Source organism: Pseudophryne corroboree, chromosome 3 (assembly GCF_028390025.1).
Source record: "Pseudophryne corroboree isolate aPseCor3 chromosome 3, aPseCor3.hap2, whole genome shotgun sequence".
Taxonomy (NCBI): Eukaryota; Metazoa; Chordata; class Amphibia; order Anura; family Myobatrachidae; genus Pseudophryne; species Pseudophryne corroboree.
Window position 1 is genome coordinate 8422753 of NC_086446.1, and position 22083 is coordinate 8444835.

A 22083-nucleotide genomic window follows, 5' to 3' on the forward strand; every position below is an offset into this window, starting at 1 on the left:
ATGCTTTTTGCCAAGAGGTTTCTAATTGCTTTCCAGGGTGCCCCCCCCCCCCTCGCACCCTACAGTGACCAGAGTGTGTGGGTTTAATGTGGGAGCAATGGCGCACAGCTGCAGTGCTGTGTGCTACCTCAGTTTGAAGACTGGAGTCTTCTGCCGCCGCTTTTGAAATCTTCTTGCCTCTGTCACTGGCTTCTGTCTTCCGGCTCTGCGAGGGGGACAGCGGCGCGGCTCCGGGATCGGACGACAAAGGGTGAGATCCTGTGTACGATCCCTCTGGAGCTAATGGTGTCCAGTAGCCTAAGAAGCAGGACCTATCTTCAGTGAGTAGAGCTGCTTCTCTCCCCTCAGTCCCACGCTGCAGAGTCTGTTGCCAGCAGATCCCTCTCAAAATAAAAAAACCTAACAAAATACTTTCTTATAGCAAGCTCAGGAGAGCTCACTAAGTAGCACCCAGTTCGTCCGGGCACAGATTCAAACTGAGGTCTGGAGGAGGGACATAGAGGGAGGAGCCAGAGCACACCAGTATCCAAATTCTTTCTTAAAGTGCCCTGTCTCCTGCAGAGCCCGTCTATTCCCCATGGTCCTTACGGAGTCCCCAGCATCCACTAGGATGTTAGAGAAATATGGAATGTTATGTGTAGACCGTATAGATGAGATGTAATTGAGTAGGATGGTTTATAAGTGATGTCAGATTACAACTGGGCATTTCCAAGACGTCACAGTACAATGACACCATCTATATCATGACTTTTGGCACTTCAGTGTATACGTGTGGGTGACACTCCAGGATTTCCACTTCAGATATCTGTGCCCATTTATAGGTTTATCTTTTAGGGTTAAATGCATCTTATTCGAGAAGAGAGGTGGTGAGGTGAGATTCCCCATTCAACAGAGGACCACTTACCCTGTACACTAGACTATGTAGGAAACATTTTCTGACTCTTCATCTACCAGCAGTGTGATCTGGCGGGTCATAGCAGATTTAGGTATTCGGCTGAGTCCACTATAAGGGACATTCTGTGTGGTATTGCCTTGCCTGACCGTAGTGGTAGAACAGGAAAACTGAACCCTAGGGTGGGTAGTTAGAAAGCCCCATAAAAGATTACTACAGGGATCTCCAGGAATACAAAAGGGCCAGTAGTAAAACTCAGGTATATATATATATATATATATATATATATAGTTTTACTCAATGTTTGTATGATTTATGGTTATTTAATTAGTTGTAGTTATTTCTATCAATCTCCTTGTTCCTTCATTTTCTTTTTCCCATGTAACGTCAACAATTCAGATGGTAATTACAGATTTTATTTTGTTACTAGTGTTTGCCTGGGGTTTTCGCTTGTGTGGATGTCTTCCGATTTCTTTTTCCCATCTCCATAGTTCATAAACAGTCCCTAGAAGTATATTTCTCCCCAGAAATTATATTTATATACATATAGTCATTTTGGACTTGAGCAGCCTGCACAATTCGAGTGTAAAGCATCTGGTTTTCCCTTTATTGCTCCTCTCCCTGACGTCACATCGAGATAATACAGTACATACCTCAGTTTCTTTCTAGGTTACTAGGCTATCCAGTGATAGTGCCATCCAAATTCATCCCGTAGTTTTTGCATGATGCCGGCCCAAACAAACAAAATTACAACTTTATAATATTTATTTAAATGTACAGACAACACAACAGCAGATCAGGTTTATATATGTACAGTACTGCTAGTTACTGTGCTTATTCACTAGATACAGAATAAAAAGTCTAGAAATAATATAAAATGAAACTAAACCTAAAGCAATCTATGGGGTAAATTCAACCAGATGCGAATTACGCTCAGCTATATGCAGCACTAATGGTACTTCCAAAAACTCAGATTTTTGTTTGCAGCGCTATACAGATCTAGAAAAAGTCACCAGTCCAGGCCATGAGGTGGGGCGGGGTGGGTGTCAAGTTGTGGTGCGATTGCTACTCGTGATGGAGCATCTTAGCAAATGAAGCAAAAAGGGAATGGTGGATGAGGACACATTTGTACGCTTCGATAGCTAAGATTTGAAAACATAAACTGGCCCTGGAAAAAATACTGGAAGTGGTCTCATGTAGGTGGGAGTATATCAACAAAGCATGACAACCTTTAACACATACTACATTGTATAATACTCATAGAGCACAATATAAAACCAGACAGTACACAACAGTGTAAGGTATATAATACTCACATACTTACCTTGTGTGTGTGGGAGGGTTGTGTGAATTATTAGTGCAGTTAAGACTATCCTAATGTAACCAAATACTTAAAGCAGCCAAGTGACCAATATACAGAGCATTTTGGTTACTAATATACAATAGAGCATCCTAGTAACTGCCATAAAGTAAAGATACCATCATAGTGACCGACATACAATACAGAGTACAACATAGTAACTGATATAAAAAAGAAATCTAGTGAGAGCCATACAATACAGAGAGCATTGCATATATTACCTGTCCTCCATAACGCAGTGTAGTCTACATATTTTTGACGCTGAAAATTAACTTTTGCCTGTGTTTATGTTTAGGAATAATATCAATGGATTTTACATTATTTAAATATTACTGCAGCATTGTCTATAAGCACACGGAAATGTATTTCCCCTTATATGCATTCATATAATAAGACCTGATTTGCGTGTAAAACATTTCCCACACTCGACACATGGAAATGGCTTCTCACCTGTGTGACTTCTCAGATGTGTAACAAGAAGTGATTTATATGTAAAACATTTCCCACACTCAGAGCATGGAAATGGTCTCTCTTCTGTATGTGTTCTCTGATATTCATCAAGACTTGATTTACAAGCAAACATACGTCCCACACTCAGAGCATGTAAATGGTTTCTCACCCGTGTTGAGTTCTCTTATGTCTAAGAAGATGTGATTTAGTAATGAAACGTTTCCCACACTCAGAGCATGGATATGGTTTCTCACCTGTGTGACTTCTCTGATGTACAACAAGAACTGATTTCTGTCTAAAACATTTCCCACAATCAGAGCATTGAAATGGTTTCTCACCTGTGTGACTTTTCGGCTGTGTAACAAGAGCTGTATTTTTTAGGAAACTATTTTCCACACCTGTGTGTGTTCTCTCATGTTTACCAAGATGTGATTTAGTTATGAAACCTTTCCCACACTCCAAGCACAGAAACGGTTTCTCACCTGAGTGACTTCTCTGATGTGCAACAAGAACTGATTTCTGTGTAAAACATTTCCCACACTCAGAACATGGAAATGGTTTCTCTCCTGTGTGTGTTCTCTGATGTTCAACAAGATTTGATTTACTTGAAAACACATTCCCACACTCTGAGCATGTAAATGGCTTCTCACCTGTGTGAGTTCTCTTATGTTTAACAAGATGTGATTTAGTTATGAAACCCTTCCCACACTCCGAGCACAGAAACGGTTTCTCACCTGAGTGACTTCTCTGATGTGCAACAAGATATGATTTGTGTGTAAAACATTTCCCACACTCTGAGCATGAAAATGGCTTCTCTCCTGTGTGAGTTCTCAGATGTTCAACAAGACTTGATTTGCGTGTAAACACATTCCCACACTCAGAGCATGGAAATGGTTTTTCACCTGTGTGAGTTCTCTCATGTCTAACAAGATGTGATTTATTTCTGAAACATTTTTCACACTCAGAACATGGAAATGGTTTTTCACCTGTGTGACTTCTCTGATGTCTAATTAGACTTTTGAATGTTTTACAACATTTCCCACACTCAGAACATATAAAAGCAGAATCAGTTGTACTGGGTGAAACAATAACCAATTTATCAGCAGAACATTCCTCATGATTAGAGGGCTCGGCTGATTTATCTGCACTGATAAATACTTGATGTATTTTTAGGGTAATGGTGTTTTCTTCTGAAGAATCTTGTGTGATGTTATTTTCTTTTTTTAAATCTTGAGACAAAACAAGATGTCCCTTCGAAGGATCCCTGCTTGTGCATCCGTCTGCTGGAAATAACAGAATTTCATAGTATTAGTCAGTGCAAGAGCTCTAGTTGTTTAACCCCTTCAGTGCGCAGGATGAGTAAGACTCATCCTCAGTATGTAGCTCAAACTAAACATGGAAAGAAACGGGGAGGGGTGAGGATTACCTACCCTTCCAGGGTGCGGTAATGTAACAAAAGCGGCAGAGATTATGTCACTACACTGCAGAAAATATTGAAAATGAGGTAGGAATGTACATTAACTATCTCCATCAATCTGGCAGATATAAATATAATGGTTACCTGATTTGTAAGGAATCAGTGTGGTCACTATACAACAATCCCAACACAGTGCATATCATCCTCAAGAAAGGAATTTAACAAAGGTAAGTTCTACCATAACTCTTATTTTCTTTTTCAGAGTTTATAGGGAGTCCACACGGATACCATGGGAATGTCCAAAGCAGTTTCCCTTAAGGGTGGGAACATGCCTGAGCTTGGAGAACTCATCTCCCAAAGGCAGCATCCTGAGAAGTAAATGTCCAAAGGTGGAAAACTTAAGAAAAGTGTGGATGGAAGCCCATGTGGCCACTCTGCATAACTGTCCAGCACATACCCCATGGCTAGCCACCCACAAAGCCCCCACTACTTAAGTGGAATGGGCCTTGAGTATGTTAGGTACCAGAAGCTCCTCTTCCATGTATGCCTGAGAGATGATCATATGGATCTATCAAGCCAAGGTCTGCTTGCTAGCAGGCCAGCCTCTGTTGTGAAAACCATACAAAACAAAAAGAGCATTAGATTTACGGGCAGACCTAGTACGCTCCACATAAATCTGAGGTGCTCATACCACCTCCCACAACACATAATTTGTGGAAGGGTTAGGAAAATGAAAGGCTGGAACCACAATTTCTACAGTGATAAGAAGTTTGGAGACAACCTTAGGAAGGAATCCAGACCTAGTCCTGAGGAAAGCTCTTTCTGGATAAAAAAAAATCAAAAAAGGAGAGACTTCCAGTGGGTGGAGCATCACGATGGCTGCATTTTACCTTAGGATCCATCTTTTCTTGGCCTAAACTGAATCCATCGGCCAGTATTTGTGACATAAACAAGGCACACTTCACAGATTTGAGTGCCGGACGGCTGGGCCAACCAGAGGACCTGATTGTTACATTGACCAGAACCATGTAATCACCAGAATCTGGCCTGATTATGCTGGTGCCCACTGGCGTGCGGGACAGAGTCGCCATTGCCACAAGAACATCACCCATACTTTTCTTCCCACCCTAAGTTCAACAGGAATTGCCAACATAAACCATCTCACCTGGCACACTGTGAGGAGAGCAGTGAGCAACTTGAGACCAGGATTGAAGACTGATGCAGGTCTTCCATCGGATGGCCTGCTATTCGTGGTGGGCTCCTGTTGTTGCGCTTTCGCTGGCGGCAGCTGGCGCGGAGGCAGTGAACAACTGATGTCCTGGGTGGCCTACTGAGTGTAGGTGCCTCTCCATTCTCTTCACCCGACAGCCATGGAGGTGTGTGATGCGGGAGGACACCAGAGCGGTGTGTGCACTAGGGGGCTACCGTGCAGATTTGTCCACATCTGCGGTGGCTGTGGAGGCACTGGAGAACACTGGAGCTTTACCTGCACATGCTGACATGCTGCTTCATCTCCGGCAACTGTAGGGACATGGGGAGAAACTGAAGCTGCTGCTGTGCCGCTTCATCACCATCTCTGGCGGCTGCGAAGCCATAGGTTGCAGGAAGACACCCGGGGCTGTGCCTGCACTGGAGCGCTGCAGTTCTGCTTTATTCATATCTCCAGTGGTTGCGGAGCCGTGTGGCGCGGGAAGAAAACAGACCTGGAGGGCTACTGAGGCCAATATTCGGGGAGCTGCCCTCGATAGCTTTCATACAGGTAACCCGAGAAGGACATCCTGCCCCTCACGGCTGGTGGTGCCAAGCGGGAGTCTGTAGGGAAACCTGTTGCCCTGCCCTATGGGACAGAATTTCTGTAGAGCATTCATCTGCCATAGCCTACAGGGACCTTCGGTGGTGTTAGCTGCTCCATAGCCTTTGAAGCACACTCAGCCTCTGCAGCCCCACTTCTCCGCTACTGGCTGCCAGTGACATACTGTAGCTCCTGGTCATCTTATCTCACCTCTTCTACTCAGGTATTTTCCCCCACCCACCTTTTTTATATATCCCTTTTCTTTCCCACCCCGAGTTACTTGCATCCCCCCCCCCCAAGCAACTGTCTTCTGAAAGGTCCACTGCTGGGTGTAAAACTGAAGCAGGACTCGCTGGAAGGGCAAAATCATTCTTTTCCATTCCCCCTTTATTATATTACGGTCACTGGTACACAATACTTAGTTGTCTTTGTTTGGTGTGTATAACAGGCAATACAGATTACCATTCCACATTTTTACTGCCACTACGATTTACTGCCATGCGGACTCACTTGCTATGTGTTTCAGTGTCAGGTCTTCTAGTTATCAGTAATGTGTAATGGTGTCTACTGTTCTAAATCTAGCGTTATGTCTGTGTACCCATTTGCATCTAAGCATTAAGACAAGTGATGGTCTTATTTTAACATTATAGGTTATATCCTCTGCTATATTTGGTTTCTTGAGGTATATTTTCAGGCAAACTCTCCCACCTAGTGGTGATTAACCATAACTGCCTTTTTATACTATGCTTTAACTTAAGTACTGAATTGAGGCCCTCATTCCGAGTTGATCGGTCGCAAGGCGATTTTAGCAGAGTTGCACACGCTAAGCCACCGCCTACTGGGAGTGAATCTTAGCGTCTTAAAATTGTGACCGATGTATTCGCAATATTGCGATTACAAACTACTTAGCAGTTTCAGAGTAGCTTCAGACTTACTCGGCATCTGCGATCAGTAAAGTGCTTGTCGTTCCTGGTTTGACGTCACAAACACACCCAGCGTTCGCCCAGACACTCCCCCGTTTCTCCGGCCACTCCTGCGTTTTTTCCGGAAACGGTAGCGTTTTTATCCACACGCCCATAAAACGCCGTGTTTCCGCCCAGTAACACCCATTTCCTGTCAATCACACTACGATCGCCGGAGCGATGAAAAAGCCGTGAGTAAAAATCCTATCTTCATAGCAAAATTACTTGGCGCAGTTGCAGTGCGAACATTGCGCATGCGTACTAAGCAGAAAAATGCTGCGATGCGAAGAAATTTACAGAGCGAACGACTCGGAATGAGGGCCTGAATACATTACCATTTTACAAGTCAGGAGTAATATACAACCTCAGCGTTATTGTAGCTGCCAGACCATAACCGACTTTCATTTATATCTACTAATTTGTGGTACTGACTTTTTCAAAGTGCATGGTACTTTACACACCATAACAAATGTGAGCTAATAATTTGGTGGGTCACTATTGTGACTATAACAAAAGGTGATCCTCTATAAACCATCACTGCGGGTACATTCAATTCCTGGCCTAAGTTAGTTGCTCATACCATGGAAAAATTCTTAAACAGGCCTTAAACACCAATCTTGAGAAATAAAAATAGGACCAATGCTAAGAACATTCCAAACACCCTTATTATGAATCCCACTAACCTGAACTTAGGGACCTTATCGCTCTCTATCACTCCTCCAGAAAGCCCATCTTTAGGTATCACATGTGAATCCTCAAGAGATTTGAATCCGGAAGAAACTTCACTGATAGAACAAAATTTAGACGCTATACCAGCGTCCATTAATAGTACTCCAACCCATCTTGAAACCAACACTAAGCACGTGGTTGAGGTGGAACAGCACGCCAACAATAACGATGCCATTTCAGAACTCAAACAGTTTGCAGAGGTGCAAGTATAAATTAACATCAAGTTGGAATCTAACTTAGAGGATTTAGAAAACAGAACCTTACGCAGTAATTTGAGGTTCATTGGCATCCCCGAATTAGTGAAGGATACGGAAATAATGAACCTCCTTAGCACCAACATCATAGCCGTATTAAATGTCCCCACCACTTCAGGCACGCTTATGACTGAAAGAGCCCACCCAATAGGGCCTGATAGGGAGACTCGAGATGCTAGACCATGTCTTGTTATAGCCAAATTTATGAACTACAGGGACAAAGAGAATGTTCTTATTGCATACCTCAAGCACTGCACCCTCCAGGTGCGCGATTTCCAAATTCTCTTGTATGTAAGCACCTGTTATGAAGACTACTCAGTCTCCTGGGTTATAAGGTAGTACCTGGTGATGCTCATGCAATTACCCCCTGCCCAGCAGTCTTTTAGCCTCCTGTGATGTTAGGCTTCACCTATAGCAACCGCCTGTCCAGGGTGAATTAGGTCCACCCCGTACTCAGATACCCACAGGTCTTATGTAAGGACAAGGCGACTATAGGAGGCTGGGCAGGAGTAGATGCAGTTCAATGAGACATCACAGAACAGAACCTTAATACCCCTGCCTAATACTCAGAGATTATAAACAAATTATATGTAGGTGCAACAATGCACAGGGTGATATAATAATAAACACTGAATGTATATGAAATGCAACAATGCACAGGGTGGTATAATAATCAAACACAGATGGTATATAAATGCAACAATGCACAGGATGATACAAATAATCAAATACAAGAGGTAACTCAAACTCTGAAATTAACCAATGCAAATCCCAGGATTTAACTTAAACTGTCTGATGTGGATTATGAAGAAGCCCGGAATTTGGAACTGGAACAGAACCCCCTGAAGGGAAGCAGAGATCCTGAGAAATTGAGACTGAAACCGGCGCAGGATTACACTGTGTGCAGTGATAGCAGGCTTGCCAATTGGAACAGACAGCACTATGTCTGTCAACAAGAATAAAATTATATGTTAATATTCTGTGTGACTGAAGCTTTCAGTTCTTGTTCATAACGAGTGATGTATTTATAACTTTGTACACACCACAAAAGAGGGAAAAAAAGAAAATCTTTTTGTAGGGCACTCTTGCTTTAAAAATTTAAAGTGTCAAATGTATTTGCTCATTAATAAAAACGGAAACCAAGAAACAACATATATCTTGTGAGAATTATAAATAACAAGTACATAAGAAAACCTGGAATGCTAACAGAAAGACAACAGCCTCACAACATAAACAGAATGCAAGCTGCATTCGCAGCTTGTAACAGCACATTTTGAAAATAAAATTAAGTTTGCTCTTATATACCTGGTGAAGCTTAGGGTGAATGCTGATGGAAAAATACATATGTTTGATGACCCTATCCAGCGCAGGAATTACTTTAAAATCACTTATTTCACCCCAGATACCAACCCACACCCAAATGGCTGATGACTTACAAAGTTGTAATTTGCAATTGTTAGCAACACCACACCATATGGTCCGACAATTTGTGTGGTTCTAACTGAATCACCCTTATGGCGTTGGGTGATTTACTAAAAGCAACTGTAATATGGTTATTGTTTTGTTGACTTGGTTTAACTACTTCTTTTTCTATACTTTTCTCTTTTTTTTTTCTAAGCCATGCATGTCCGGACGTTGGTTTCATCATCGTGGGTTCTCACCCATTTAAAGCATCCTCATCCTGATAGCATATTTTTGCAGGAAACCCATTGGTTGTAAACACTAATTCAGCTTTAAAAAGCCCTTGGTTGGGACACTGTGTTTCCACCTCTTTCTGTAAAAAACAAAACGGGGTGTGGCGATCCTATTCAATAGGAACCTTGACTATGAAATAACCAAAACTGTGGCTGACTTGTAAAGGAAGATACCTTATGCTGAATAGGACAATTCATGGCGAACACTTTACATTACTTAACCTTTATGCACCCAACTCTCCAAATTCCACATTTTACCAGTCCATTTCTACTTTGTTTGTTTGATGCAAATTCTACACCCAACTTAATTATTGGCAATGATATGAACTCACTGCATGACGTCCGTCTGGAACACTCTAAACCCCCAGAATCCCCCCCTCCACCCAACAACAGAGAGGGTATATCTTTTTATGTTCTCAACATGCTCTGATTGATGTGTGGATATTACAAAATGGCTCCAGTAAGGAATATACCTTCCACTCGCGTTTGCATGACACCTTTACGAGGTTGCATTACATTTTAGTGGAGGAGTCCTCCTTCACACGTATAACTCATACCTTTATTGACAACATAATTTCTGACCATCCACCTGTTTTGTGCGACATGGACACAGAGAAACCCATTACGTACCCCTAAATTATGGCGATAGCCAATGTACCTAACACAAAATGAAGATTTCCAAAAATATCTTACAACTAACTGGCAGGCGTATGTAGAGGACAATATACAACATTGGGAGAACATAGTTTTATTTTGGGAAGCTTCTAAAGCGGTCACGCGAGGACATATCATATCATATGTAGCCAGGCATAATAAAGACAGAAAGGAAAAAGTACACTCTCTAACCAGTAGGTTACACCATTCACACCAACAATTCTTGACTTCTGCTACAGAGGAAAATAAAGCCACATACCTTCAGGAGAAGGCCTTACTGGAGGCCTTTGTCTTGCAGGAGGAAAAACTTAAGACTGAATACATGAAAAATCAATACTACTGTTGGGGTGGTAAGTCAGGACGACTTCTGGCCTTTATGGCTAAACAACAAACTAAAAAATGCTACAATCACCAAATTACAAGATCATAATTCCAAATCGACACTCACTTCCCACCCTGACATTTAAAAATTATTAGAATCGTATTTTATTGATTTATGTAGATCTAGTACGCCAAATCAAGTGACATTAAATGAATAGGAGGCAGTGAGAACGGCATGGGAGTGTAGGATGTCTAAGGATGTTTGATTATGTTATCAGACATTCAAGGACCACATTCGTAAGACAAGACATACTTTTCAATACTTTTATGTAGAGTAATGTTGCCCTCCAGCGACAATATATTATATACATTTTGGGGTGTATTCAACAGATGTCGGATCCGACATATAAGTATTCAATGAGTGGCCAAATCTGAAAGGATTTGGCCATTCGCGACAATGCGAACCCAATATTTTTTAAAGTCGGATTGACATTGTCGGAAAGGGGGCTAAAATCTGTTGGATTTAACCGCGTTTCCGACAATACACGATATGCGTGCTTTCTGACAAGTCGGAATTCCAGACTTGTCGGAAAATCTGAGGGGGCATTGAATAGGTCGGAACGCCTTCTGACCAAAAACAGTCGGAAACTGACGTCTTTCAGACAAGACAGCAGTTTTCGACAAGACTTGAATACACCCCATTGTGTTTTAAAATTACTAATATTCATATTGTATGTTAATGACGAGCGTGCACAGTTATGATTTCTTTGTATCTATGCTAATTAAAGCTGTTATAAAAGGGTCAACTGAGTCCATTAAAAGCCAGAATATATCCTGAAGACCACGTGTGTGTGTTTTCTATATTCTCCTGCGCAGCAAAGACATCATTGGTATCCTGAAAAACTTAAGAACTTATTTTTGAGCCGGGTACGCCTAAATAGATTCCACAAGATCTAATCTCCTCCAAGTAGGAGAATAAATGAAGGATGTAGAATAGGGGGAAGGTGGATATATCCGTACTCCATCTAAAGGGAAGGGACGTTCTATAGATTGTAAACGTGACAGTTTACCTGTAAAATAGCTCCGTACCTGAAAGTTAACAAAAAGAGGAAAACAAAGAGTTGGATGTTTCTCTTTTAGAGTAAGGATCGCTGAGGATTCATCATTCAAAAATGTATATAGTTACCCAAGTCCCTGAAGGTGCCAACCACGAACTGTCTCATTCGCCTTTCCATCCTGGAAGTGTGGATCTGATATAATAATGAGTTTGTCAAAAAGGCCTAAGCGTTTCCTAGGTAGACGCCAGGCTTTATAATCCCCCACTATCCAGTCTAAGGCGTATCTACAATTGGCGGCTAGGGTGTAGTCTTCTGGACAAAGAAGATTAACTCCCACCTAGTGATGTAGGTTATTTCAAATGAAATAGCGCAATAACAGGACGTGTCTTTGCCCAAATAAATTTAGTAAGGGCTTTACTTATTGTATGTGTATCACGTTTTAACAACAGAAACGAAAGCATTTGAATTGGATAAAGAAAATGAGGGAAGCAGATCATTTTATATAAGTAGCATCTACCCAAATAGGAAAATCGGAAGATGTTGCCATCTTGCAAAGTCTTCCATAATCTGATTAATATAATAAAAATTATTCAAAGAATATAAATCGATTATACTAGATGAAATACGTACGCCCAAATATACAAAGTAATTTTGAGCCCATTTAAAATTGAAATGAGTTGCCCTATCCCAATTTCGCCTCTTCTCCCAATGCCAATGCCTCAGTTTGGCTAAAATGTATTAAAAATCCCGATATTAAATTAGACACTCTTAGTATAGTTAATAAAGAGGGAAAAGGATCTCTAAAATATAATAATAGGTCATCTGCGAAGGCAGAAATTTTAACGTCATGAGGTCCTACTCTTATTCCTTTCCATGATACCTCTAGTTTAAAAGTACGAGTCAATGGATACAGGGCCTGATTAAAAAAAAAGGGGGGGGGAGAGAGGACACCCTTGACGTGTCCCTTTGCGGAAAATAAAGGAGGATGTGTTTAGGCAATTAATCGTAAGACATGCCTGAGGTTGCGCATAGAGTAATCGAAATAGGCGAATACACCAAATTGCTGCACATGGAGAACCCGTGAGTATATGTGACCAGGAGACACGGTCAAACGCCTTATCGGCGTCGCGACTAACAATAGGTGCAGTTTGGTAGGCGGATTGTTTTGAGCAATACATTGCTGTGATCAGCTTATGAATATTACGCACTGAAGTTCTGTTACTGACAAATCCATTATGAGCAGGATGTAAAAGACGTTGTAAGACAGATTGAAGCCGTATAGCAATCAATTTGGTAACCAGTTTTAGATCCTGATTCAGTAATGAGATAGGTCTATAGCAGGCATTTTCAACAGGTGTGCCACGGCACACCACCACTTGTAAGGTGTGCTCCGGAGCCGCTGCCATACTTTCAATACAAACTGTGAGCCCAGGCAGCTCTGGGAGGCTCAGAGGCAATCGTGCATGGGCCGTGACCTATGCCATGGAGACGCGGCGGTGACATCATAGGTCATGGACGCCCCATCCCACAAGGCAGGCAGCCCGCCCACTCTTCTGCATCCACACCGCTCCTGCCCGCCCGCTGCTCAGTACTCGCAGCACTGGAAGCAAGCTCCACCACTGAGGGACAGACAGAGAAAGACAGATGACGGTAGGAGCTACTATTTGTGGGGAATAATTTGTGGGGATAGGCAATGTAACTTATGTAGGAGGGGCAAAGAAACTTATGTTGGGGGGGCAATGTTACTTATGTGTGGAATAATATATGTAGGGCGCAATGTAATTTGGCCCTCATTCCGAGTTGTTCGCTCGGAGTTTTTCATCGCATCGCAGTGAGAATCCGCTTAGTGCGCATGCGCAATGTTCGCATTGCGACTGCGCCAAGTAACTTTACTATGAAGAATGTAAGTTTACTCACGGCTTTTTCATCGCTCCGACGATCGCATTGTGATTGACAGGAAATGGGTGTTACTGGGTGGAAGCACGGCGTTTTAGGGGCGTGTGGTGAAAAACGCTACCGTTTCCGGAAAAAACGCAGGAGTGGCCGGAGAAACGGTGGGAGTGCCTGGGCGAACGCTGGGTGTGTTTGTGACGTCAGCCAGGAACGAAAAGCACAGAAATGATCGCACAGGCAGAGTAAGTCTGAAGCTACTCAAAAACTGCTAAGTAGTTTGTAATCGCAATATTGCGAATACATCGGTCGCACTTTTAAGAAGCTAAGATACACTCCCAGTAGGCGGCGGCTTAGCGTGTGTAACTCTGCTAAAATCGCCTTGCGAGCGAACAACTCGGAATGAGGGCCTTTATGTGGGGAGCAAAATGATTTATGTTGGGTGCAATGTGATTGTTTTTTCTATGGGGAATAATGTAATTGTTTTTTTCTGTGGAGGCCAATGTGTGTGGGGGGGGCTTTTTCTTACTGTGGGGGCCAATGTGTGTGTTTTTTTCCATGTAGGGGACTGATGGTGTGCCTTGGCAATTTAAAAATATTGTTTGGTGTGACGCGAGTTAAAAAAGGTTGAAAATCACTGGTCTATAGGATTGTACAAAACGAGATTATTTTCCAGGTTTCGGAAAAACTACCATTCTAGCATCATTAAAGCCCTTAGGTGGAGAGTTATAGAAAGTCAGCAAATGAGGTATTAAATGAGGAGCCAATATTCGATAATACTCTGCTCTAAAACTATCTGGGCCAGGAGATTTATCTTTTTGTAATGATCCGATTAAGGAAAGTAGTTCCGGTTCTGTGACCGGTTCCGTCAGCGACTCTTTCCTCCGCTGTCAAAACAGGTAGGCCCGCCTTCTCAAGAAATTGCATACCCATGTTCGGGTGATCAGGGAGTGCCTCATACATGGTTTTGTAATATTGGAGAAACGCGTCAGTTAGACGGCGTATCACAGACAGCTGATGAAGAGTCAGTGTTTAATTGAGAAATACGAGAAGGAGCAGAGTATGATCGGACAAATTTGCTTACAATCTGCCAGATTGGATGCCACCTCGAAAAAATGTATTGTGTTGTACATCATATGAAAACCTCGCCCTTTCGGTGCATAATTAGTCATAAAGCTGTTTGGCAGCTAGATCGGCCTGTCAGTGTTCAGGCGAATCCTGTAATAGAAGTGTATCCTATGTTTTAGTCAAATTGCGACCAAGATCATATAATTGAGTAGTCAACAACCTGCGTCTCCTGGAAACATATTCCATAATCTGTCCACGTATCACCAGCTTCGTAGCCGACCAAAAATTTTTTAATATCTTCTACATGTGCTATATTGTCATCTACATAATTAAGGAACGCCTGCTCTAAAGGTGTCCAAAAATCAAATGATTTCTCCATTTATGCAGGAAATCTCAGATTAGATGATAGGGAGACACAGGTATTTAGTTTAATAGTGAACCATAGCGGAGCATAGTTAGACAAAGTTATGGGTTCTGTCTGGGTCTGACTACACGTTGTAAGAGTATCTGTGACCAACCAATAGTCCAAGCGAGAAGAGGAGTGATGGGGATGTGAGTAAAATGTATATTCACGAGACTCAGGATGGTGGCACTTCCAGGGATCACATAGCTTCAATAAATTGGTCTTCAGGAACAAAGAAGGGGTTTAGCTGTACCTTGAGAACTAGCAGAGGTAGATCTAGCCAAACCCGAAGACTGGACACAGTTAAATCTCCACCTAAAATAATTTCTCCATCCGCCCAGTCCTGCAACTTATCATATATGTCTGAAAAAAGGGGACAATGGGGCCATATATAGTAGCTATAGTATAAGGAATTCCGTAAATGGTGAGCTTAATAAATAGATAACGGCCATCCGAGTCATATAAACAATCTCTAATGTGATATGTGAGATATTTATTAAAGAGGATTAAAAACCCCCTCAGTTTGGACGTATAAAAGGCCGCTTTAAATTCCCCTATCCATGTGTCTCTCACAATATTAGGGTCAGAGGACTTCCAGTGGGTTTCTTGCAAAAGGACAAGATCGGGTTTTAACAGTTTAAGGGAAGAGAGAATTTTTCTTCTCTTTATAGGAGTATTCATCACCTCTACATTTCAGGAAACTCATTTAAGTGTAGTTTGCACTCTAGTAGATGAAGTCGTAGTCGTGGTCATTTAGCCTATGCCTACACTAGGCCACGTTGCATAAACAATTTTCCAAAATGAAAACACCCAGCCCATCCGTGGAATAGCTGTTGAAGTATGCTGTCCAGTGAGGGGATACTGCAGCAGACAGGGTGGACATCAGCCACGGACCAGCCAGTAACCGTCACCCGCCGACAGCAACAGCCACAGCTTCATTGACCAGCGTCCCTCAGGTCTGTATAGCAGGGACAGGTGGTAAAAGTCAGCCTGTTTACTCTCCAGAGAGCAGGGAGAGTTGTCATGTGGCTGCGGGTGTAGGCGGAACAGGCGTCTTTGTTCCACCGCCCTGATAGTCCGCAGCAGGTCCCAGGCCAACTCAGGGTCCCGGCTTGTACAGGGAGGAAAGGCCACAGCCTGCAAAGATGCAACTAGCGTCTCCCGGCTCCGCAACCAAATTCCCCTTATTGCAGACCATTGGGGAGGGTAAATAGGGTGAAAAGGGAAAGCCAGGCAGGCTAATTTGCAGTATAAAGCTATATTATAGCAGACGTCGGGCAGGAGCTCATCCAAGGTATGTACAGTATTTCTCTCTTGCCTGCCATGCCACGCCCCGTAGGGTAAAATTATCAAAAAGTGTGTTGATTTGACACAGAATAACCAAACTGTGTCCCTCTCGTAAAGCAGACTCTGGAGCATTTGTCTACTGACCAGATGAGGCTTCTGTTATGATTCCCGTACTCCAGACCAGAGGAGATCTTATGGCAGAGGTCTGAGTACTGGAAAGATATACTGGTTGTGGGAGCAGGAGAGCCTAGTAACCCCTGGCGCCCTAACTCCGTTGTCTCGCCCGTGTTATCAGAAATCCCCTGCGAGACTATGGTTGCTTGAGCCCATGGCAGCCGCGTTTGAAGGGCGGATTATGTCTGCCCAACTCCGATGCCCCCTCAGGTCTTAATGGGAGACAAAGGGAAATCCGAGACAGGGTGATAACAAGGGGCCCTCTGACTAAGCAACCAGGCCAGGGGTTACAAGCTAACTAACTAAACCAAAAAGTATGTGCGGACTAGCCGCCAGGGAAAAGGACAACCAAAGATCCACTGATCCGTCACTCCTATCCAGCACCGCTGGATACCAGAGTGGATCAGGGGGAGCGGAATCCTCCGCAAAAGCTCCAGAACACAAAGATACAAAATAATAAACAGTAAGCGGTCAAGCCGCAACACACGGCTACGCCGCGACTCACGAACACCACAGGATGTTAAAGGTGCTCGGTCAGACTCCAGGAATAGATGACAACTTCCGAGTACAGGATCACTGAGGTCAGGAACAACCGGATTGAGCAGGACTGGAAACTCTCTGTAACCGACACAGGCAAACAGGAAGCTATCACCGGCGTCTGTGAGAAGTCCAAAGGGTGCTTATAACTGTGAGCTCCCCAATCAGGAGCCAGACTGGGTAATCACAAGTAATGCCGTGCAGCTTGCATGCTGCACGGCCAGCACACCATTATACAATTAGAAAAGACCCAGCAACGGGGAACGCGGCCCGAACGTGGCGTCCCCGTTGCTAGGGTCTGCGCGGCTCCGTGCGCCCGGCGTCTAGCGTTGCCAGGGAGCCGGCGGCTGTACGCGCACGGCGTCCCTGGTTGCTAGGCGCCGGGCCGCACCGACGAGCGGACCCCGGCGCCTAACAGTACCCCCCCCTTGAGGAGGGGTCAAGGAACCCCTAAAGCCAGGTTTCCGAGGAAATTCTCGAAAAAATGCCCTCTTGAGCCTCGGGGCATGGAGATCCTTATCCAGGAACCAAGACCTTTCTTCTGGACCATAACCTCTCCAATGCACCAAAAAATAAAGCCGACCCCGGGACAACTTGGAATCGAGAACCTTCTCCACCAAGAACTCCTGCTGACCTTGTACATCTATTGGTAATCTCCCCTGAGATATCTTACGAGGAAATCTACTGGACGAAACATATGGTTTCAGCAATGAGCAATGGAAAGTATTTCCGATCCGTAAAGTTTTTGGTAAACGTAACCGGAAGGCAACTGGATTGACTTTTTTGATAATGTGAAATGGTCCAATAAATTTAGGACCCAATCTGGCTGAGGTTTGTCGAAGTTTAATGTTGCGAGTCGACAACCATACCCTATCTCCTACTTTAAAAGTGCACGGCCGCCGGAGCCTGTCAGAAAATCTCTTTTCCTGAAATGCCGCTTTTCTGAGAGCCAGGTGCACTTTTCTCCAAATGAGCCTAAGATGAGAGGTCAAGGTCAGTGAGGAGACAGAGGAATGTTGAAAAAAGGAATTAGCTCTGGGGTGAAAACCAAAAACTGCAAAAAATGGAGACACATTGGTGGAGGAATGACAGGCATTATTGTAAGCGAACTCCGCCAATGGAAGAAACTCAGACCAGTCATTTTGGAGTTTGGCCGAGTACAACCGCAAATATTGTTTTAGTGATTGATTAACTCGCTCAGTCTGCCCGTTGGATTGGGGATGGTAGCCTGACGTTAAAGATAATTTCATCTTCAATGAGACACAAAAAGATTTCCAAAACTGTGCAATGAATTGTGGACCCCGATCGGAAACAATATCAGTGGGTAACCCATGGAGTCTGAAAACATGGCGGAGGAACAAGACTGCCAATCCCTGGGCAGATGGCAATCGGGGAAGAGCAATGAAATGGGCCATTTTACTAAAACGGTCCACTACCACCCATATGACTCGGCATCCGGCTGACAGAGGGAGGTCCACCACAAAATCCATGGAGATATGAGACCATGGCCTAAGAGGAACATTCAAGGGCATAAGCTGACCGATAGGCAAAGAACGGGGAACTTTATGCTGTGCACAGACCTGACACGAAAAAACAAACTCCTTAATGTCTTTGGAAAGACCAGGCCACCATACTGAGCGGGAGACTAATTCCAAAGTCTTAGCGATTCCCGGATGCCCGGCAACTTTGCTATCATGAAACTCCGTCAAAACAGTTGCTCTCAAAAACTCAGGGACAAAAAGACGACCAGCAGGAGTATTTCCAGGAGCTTGATGTTGAAGCAGCTTTAACTGGGTAAATAAATCCTGTGTGAGGCCTGCCCGAATGACTGAAGACGGAAGTATGGGAGTAACAGGACTGTTGTCTTGAACTGGAAGAAAACTGCGTGACAGGGCATCTGCCTTGGTATTCTTGGAACCTGGCCTGAAGGTGATAATGAATTTGAAACGAGTAAAAAATAAAGCCCAACGAGCCTGCCGGGCATTCAGTCGTTTAGCTGATTCAATGTATTGAAGATTTTTGTGATCAGTCAAAACTGAAATGATATGAGTCGCTCCCTCAAGCCAATGCCTCCACTCCTCGAAAGCCCATTTAATAGCCAGCAATTCCCGGTTACCAACATCGTAGTTGGATTCAGCAGAAGAGAATTTCCTGGACATAAAGGCACAAGGATGTAATTCAAGGGAATCCGGATCCTTCTGAGATAGGATAGCCCCTACTCCAACCTCTGAGGCATCAACCTCAACAATGAAAGGCAATTCTGGGTTGGGGTGTCTGAGGACAGGGGCTGAGACAAAGGCTTGTTTCAAGGCCTGAAAAGATAACTCAGCTTCACGTGACCAATTGGTAGGATCTGCTCCCTTTTTAGTCAGTGCCACAATGGGAGCAACTAGGTCAGAGAAAGAGTGAATAAATCTTCTATAGTAGTTCGCAAACCCTAAAAAGCGCTGAATTGCTTTTAAGTTGGTGGGTTGCGCCCAACTAAGGATGGCTTGGAGCTTCTTTGGTTCCATACGGAATCCCCGAGGGGAAATAATGTATCCTAAAAAGGATACCTCCGTGACATGAAATTCACACTTCTCCAGCTTGGCATATAGGTGGTTTTCACGTAATTTTTTTAGAACCTGACGCACCTGGGTAACATGTTGTTCTACAGAGTCAGAATAAATCAAAATATCGTCTAAGTAGACTACAACGAATTTTCCAAGAAATTCACGGAGCACATCGTTAATGAGATCCTGGAAAACTGCCGGAGCGTTAGACAGGCCGAATGGCATAACCAGATACTCATAGTGGCCTGACTGAGTACTGAATGCCGTTTTCCACTCATCCCCTGACTTGATTCTGATGAGGTTATATGCTCCTCTCAGGTCAATCTTAGAAAAAATCACAGCCGAACGTAGCTGATCAAAGAGGACAGAGATCAGTGGCAGAGGGTAAGTATTTTTTACTGAGATTTTATTCAAGGCTCTAAAGTCAATGCAGGGTCTGAGTGAACCATCCTTCTTCTCTACGAAGAAGAAGCCTGCACTTAAAGGGGATTTAGATGGCCTGATAAATCCTTTCCCTAGGCTTTCTTTAACATACTCATTCATGGCCACAGTTTCAGGTCCGGACAATGCATATAACCTTCCCTTAGGCAAAGTGGCACCAGGAATTAGCTCAATAGCACAATCATAAGGCCTATGGGGAGGCAGAATATCCGCATTGCCCTTGGAAAAAACATCAACAAAATCCTGGTATTCCACAGGAATGGGTGCGGGAATGGCAGCAGCTATTCTGATGGGAAGCGTAATACATTCCTTATTACAGATGGTACCCCATTGTGAGATCTCCCCCGACTGCCAATCAATGATGGGATTATGAAAGGCCAGCCAAGGGTGACCCAGAACCACTGGAACTGCTGGGCAATGGGTGAGGAAAAACTCAATTTTTTCAGAATGCAGAGCTCCTACCGAGAGTAGAACAGGAGGTGTACAGAGAGAAATAACCCCATTGGACAAGGGACTCCCATCTAAACCATGCATGGTGATACACCTACCCAAGGCTAACTGAGGAATACCTAAGGTCTTGGCCCATGTTAAATCCATAAAGTTCCCTGCAGCTCCACTGTCCACAAAAACAGAGACCGAAGAACAGAGGTTGCCAAAGGAAACTTTAGCTGGGACTAACAGTGAATTATTTGAGGAGATAAGCTGCAGACCAAAGTGAACCCCCTCACAATTCACTTGGTCGAGACGTTTCCCGACTTGTTCGGACAACTACGGGCAAAATGTCCCTTACCTCCACAGTATAAACAAAGACCAGAATTTTGCCTTCTGGTTCTTTCTTCAGGAGACAGTTTGGAGAGACCTATCTGCATAGGCTCCTCTATGTCCACAGGGATGGAAAAAACACAAGGAGTTGACCCGACAGATGCTCCTTTTTCAGCCTTCCGCTCTCTGAGCCGACGATCAATCTTAATAGAGAGCTCCATGAGTTTATCGAGAGTCTCAGGAGCGGGATACTGAAGGAGACTGTCTTTTATAGACTCAGATAAGCCGAGGCGAAACTGACTGCGCAGGGCTGGGTCATTCCATCCACAGTCGTTCAACCAACGGCGAAACTCCGTACAATAAATCTCTGCGGGATTCCTATCCTGTCTGAGAGCACGTAACTGACTCTCGGCGGATGCCTCTCTATCAGGGTCGTCATACAATAGCCCTAAAGATTTTAGAAAGGCGTCTACAGAAAATAAAGCCGGATCGTCTGTCTTTAAACCAAAAGCCCAGGTCTGAGGATCCTCCTGAAGCAGAGAAATAATAATTCCAACCCGCTGAGCCTCCGTACCTGAGGAGACTGGTCTCAAACGAAAATAAAGTTTACAAGACTCTTTAAAATTAAAAAACTGTTTTCTATCCCCAGAAAAACGGTCAGGCAGATGCATTTTTGGTTCAGGAATGACCCTCGGGGAAGTCCGTAACAGATCTTCCTGTGACCTCACCCGAAGGGACAGATCCTGAACCATCTGAGTAAGTTCTTGAATCTGGCTAACTAGAAGCTGGCCAGGATTTGGCCCGACACCGGTGGGATTCATGAGGCCGACAAATCTCCCAACTGAACAAGGGAAAAATTACTCCTGTTTAATTTTAAATTTTAGTCTGGCCGGTGATAATGTTATGATTCCCGTACTCCAGACCAGAGGAGATCTTATGGCAGAGGTCTGAGTACTGGAAAGATATACTGGTTGTGGGAGCAGGAGAGCCTAGTAACCCCTGGCGCCCTAACTCCGTTGTCTCACCCGTGTTATCAGAAATCCCCTGCGAGACTATGGTTGCTTGAGCCCATGGCAGCCGCGTTTGAAGGGCGGATTATGTCTGCCCAACTCCGATGCCCCCTCAGGTCTTAATGGGAGACAAAGGGAAATCCGAGACAGGGTGATAACAAGGGGCCCTCTGACTAAGCAACCAGGCCAGGGGTTACAAGCTAACTAACTAAACCAAAAAGTATGTGCGGACTAGCCGCCAGGGAAAAGGACAACCAAAGATCCACTGATCCGTCACTCCTATCCAGCACCGCTGGATACCAGAGTGGATCAGGGGGAGCGGAATCCTCAGCAAAAGCTCCAGAACACAAAGATACAAAATAATAAACAGTAAGCG

General features: G+C 43.9%; 1 protein-coding gene across 2 annotated transcripts in view; it reads right to left on the bottom strand.

The window, feature by feature from the left end:
• Window positions 1-1639: 1639 nt before the first annotated feature.
• LOC135054525 (zinc finger protein ZFP2-like) overlaps window positions 1640-22083 on the bottom strand; it is a 152371-nt gene continuing 131927 nt past the window's right edge. For both annotated transcript variants that reach the window (XM_063957660.1, XM_063957661.1), the window contains exon 7: window positions 1640-3985. In XM_063957660.1, coding sequence (XP_063813730.1) covers window positions 2868-3985 — 1118 coding nt within the window. In that variant the 3' untranslated portion in view covers window positions 1640-2867. The remainder of the gene's footprint in view (window positions 3986-22083) is intronic.